Raw genomic sequence first — 3,780 nt, 5'->3', positions numbered from 1 at the left:
TTTAAGGAAAAGTCCCAAACCAATAGGTCTTTTATTGCATCATCAAAATTACAAATACATCTTAGTAATCATGTGGCATCTTCATGTGGCTGGACAACTCTTAGATCTTATTCATCAGCCTGCTGAACTGTTCCTTTTTCAGAGACATAGATACCATCCAAAAATTTTCTGATATCCTTGTTTTTAACTGTTGTGGCTTGCTGAATCAAAGCAGCCGAATTTGAAACAAGCTCAATGTCATTTCCTTCAAGGATCAACTCATCTTTCTGTGCTTGAGACACTGAACAAGCAACACCTGGCCTCATCCGAACCCTGTGGATGTATTTTTCACCTAAGAAATTTCGTATTTCAACAAGAGACCCATTCTCCTGGATAATGACGCTGATGGGAAAGTGAGCATACACAGACCTCATCTTGTAATGGAAGCCCAGTGTAACACCCTTGATCATGTTCTGTACATGACTACGAATAGTGCGCACGGTAGCCAGTTCCTTTCTATTTCCCCACCATTTGTCAACCCGGAGCCTCTTTTTCTTTCCGAGGAGACTAAGTTCTACATTGATGTGATTGAAGTCCCTCCGCAGGGTTCCTCTGGGACCCTTCACAATAACTGTGCGTCCCTTAAGAGTGATGTCAGCATTTTCTGGAATGTCGACAGTCTGATTGCTGAGAATGGTCTTCATTCTCGCAGCAGATGCGGCAAAGAGCGAAACCATAAGAATTCTTGAAGAAAATTTTGGAAATGTTGGAAAAACTCTTCTAGATATCGGCCTATGGCTAATAACCAGAATCTACAAAGAACTCAAGCAAATCAAGAAAAAAATCAAACAACCCCATTAAAAAGTGAGCAAAAGACGTCAACAGAATTTTTTCAAAAGAAGATAGACTAATGGCCAATAAACATGAAAAAATGCTCAGTGTCACTAATCATCAGAGAAATGCAAATCAAAACCACAATGAGATATCACCTAACCCCAGTGAGAATGGCCTTTATCAAAAGTCCCAAAACAATAGATGCTGACATGGATGTGGAAAGAAAGGAACACTTATACACTGTTGGTGGGACTGCAAACCAGTGCAACCTCTGTGGAAAATAGTATGGAGATTCCTCAAAGAACTTAAAGTAGACCTACCATTTGATCCCTAATCCCAGTACTGGGTATCTACCCAAAGGAAAAACATCATTTTATTAAAAAGACACTTGTACTAGAATGTTTATTGCAGCACAATTTACAGTTGCAAAGATGTGGAATCAACCCAAGTGCCCATTAATTCATGAGTGGATTAATAAACTATGCTGTATGTACACCATGGAGTACGAATCAGCCATTAAAAAAATGGATTAATACCTTTTGCAACAATCTGGATGGAACTGGAGACTATCCTCCTAAGTGAAGTATTGCAAGAATGGAAAAACACCACATGTACTCACTATTACACTGGAACTAACTGATCAGCACTCATGTGCGCAGATGGAAGTAAAACTCAATGGAAATCACTCAGGTGGGAAGGAGGAGGAGGGGATGGGTGAAATCATACCTAATGGGTATAATGTACACTGTCTGTTTATGGGCACACTTACAACTTTGACTGATGCGGTACAAAAGCAATCCATGTAACCAAAACATTTCTACTCCCATAATATTCTGAAATTTAACAAAAAAAGCAAAAAAACCCAAAAACCAAAAAACAAAAACAAAACAAAAAAACCCCAAGACACACACACACACAACAAGGAAAAAACCCAAAACGTAGGACAAACATTCCCTTTCCAAAGGGAGAGAGAGGCAAAAAGAAAGAAGTAGCTGGCCCAAAGCAAGTCTGAAACCCAGCAGGATAGACATTAAATCTTAAAGCTCCCAAATAATCTTATACTCCATGACCACCTCTGGACACACTGAAGTGTGGGGTGGGGCATGGGGGTCCCAAAGCCTCAGGCAGCCTTACTCCCATGGTTTTTCTGAGTGTAGCCGATGCCACTGCTCTTACAAGTTAGAGTTGCACACTGGTATGTACAGCTTTCCCAGGCAGGCATTGCACACTGCCAGTGGCCCTTCCATTCTGGGGCCCCAGCAGTGACCCTGACCCCACGTTTCTGCTGGACATTCCTCTAATGGAGGCTCTCTGCAGCTCTGCCCCTGCAGCAGGCTCCTTTTTAGCCATGTTGATCTCCAAAATAGTCTCTGGGTCACTCCTGTGGTTTCCTTTCCTGAAAATGCTCTTTCATTCTCTACAAGTTTTCCAAATTTTTATGCTCCACTTCCCTTTTAATTATAAATTCTGTCTTTAAATAAATTATTTTATCTATCATTTTACTTTAAATAACCCAAAGCAGCCATGTAACATCTTGAGCACCTTGCTGCTTAGATTTTTCTCCTGCCAGAAATTCTAATTTGTCACTCTCAAGTTTGGCCTTCCACAAAGCCCTAGGGCATGGACACAATGCAACCAAGTTCTTTGCTGCTTTGTATTAATAATTAGGATGGTCTATGCTCCTGTTCCCAATAAAATATTCCTTATTTCCATCTGAGACATTTTCAAAATGGCCTTTACTGTGGACATTTCTTACATGATTCACAACCATGTAAGTAATCTCTAAGAAGATCCAGACTTTCCCAAGTCTTGTTTTCTGGCCCTCACCAGAATGGCTTTTAATCCTCTGTTTATAGTAATCTAGGCTTTTCCTAGCCTGCTACTCCAAATTCTTCCAGTCTCTACGTGTCGCTCAGTTCCAAAGCTACTTTCACATTTTCAGGTATTATTGTATTAGTTGTAACAGCCCTGCTTCTTGCTACCAATTCTCTGTCTTAGTCCATTTTCTTTTGTTATAGTAGAATACCTGAGACTGAGTAATTTATAAAGAAAAAAGATTTATTTGACTCATGGTTCTGGAGGGTGGGAAGTTCAAGTTCAGGTGGCCTCATCTGGCAAGGGCCTCATGTTGTTGCATCATAACATGGGAGCATGTGCAAAAGAGACAAAACATGAGTGCTGACCTTGCTTTACAACAACCTTCTCACTCGTTAATTAATCCAGTCCCGCCAGAGCAAGAATTTCCTCCCCCAAGATGGCATTAATACATTCCTGAGGGAAGATCCTTCATGCCCCAAGTATCTCTTAAAATTCCTATCACTTCTCAGCACTGTTACAGTGGGGACTAAGCCTCAACATGAGTTTTGGTGTAGACAAACCATATTTAAACCATAGTAACTACCAAAACTAATTTCAAAGGTCTTGTGAGGCTATGGAGTGGGCCACAGACACTGAATCACTGAGACTCTCCAGATCATTTTTGATTAGATGCCAACTGTTAGGATTTTGAGATGGGAAGACGCTGGTTTATTGAATTTTATTGTATTCACATGCACGGAAAGTGCTGGAATCACTTAGAATGAGAAGATTGTTATTTTGGAGAATGATTTTAGAGAACTACAAGAAAAGAAGAAATTGGAGTCTTTAAGGACAGACTTAAATGTTTAAATATTTTTTATTTTTATTGCTTCAAATATTGTCTCTACCTCATTTTTCTCTCTTTTCCTGGGACTTTGTTTATGGTTATTTTAGACTTTCTTCCTGTATCTTCAATCTCTTATCCTTTATTCTCCATTTTTCATCATTTTTGTAGAAACATTTGAAGTCCTAGAGGGGAGTCTTCTTCCAGAGAGGGTTTCTATATATATATATTTATCTGTCTGATAATCTGGGATTATCCTATTCCATTTTTAAGGATTAAGATGATTTGAAGCTGGGCTCTAGTCTTTATGTCGTTGACCTCTGATA

The 3,780-nt window shown here is 39.6% G+C and overlaps 2 protein-coding genes across 2 annotated transcripts in view; one reads left to right on the top strand and one right to left on the bottom strand.

Annotated features, from left to right (window-relative positions):
• LOC105816756 (60S ribosomal protein L9) lies at window positions 1–720 on the bottom strand. Its single transcript, XM_012652251.1, has one exon. It carries the CDS (start codon window positions 714–716, stop codon window positions 108–110), a length of 609 nt encoding a protein of 202 aa, XP_012507705.1. The 5' UTR covers window positions 717–720; the 3' UTR covers window positions 1–107.
• The window catches only part of GRAMD1C (GRAM domain containing 1C), a 143,495-nt gene that overhangs the window by 19,234 nt on the left and 120,481 nt on the right, over window positions 1–3,780 (top strand). The gene's annotated exons all lie outside the window — the stretch shown is intronic.

The sequence above is a fragment of the Propithecus coquereli genome, unplaced genomic scaffold (assembly GCF_000956105.1).
Source record: "Propithecus coquereli isolate 6110/MARCELLA unplaced genomic scaffold, Pcoq_1.0 Scaffold386, whole genome shotgun sequence".
In the NCBI taxonomy this organism is placed as follows: domain Eukaryota; kingdom Metazoa; phylum Chordata; class Mammalia; order Primates; family Indriidae; genus Propithecus; species Propithecus coquereli.
This window is presented reverse-complemented; position numbering and strand designations above follow the sequence as displayed.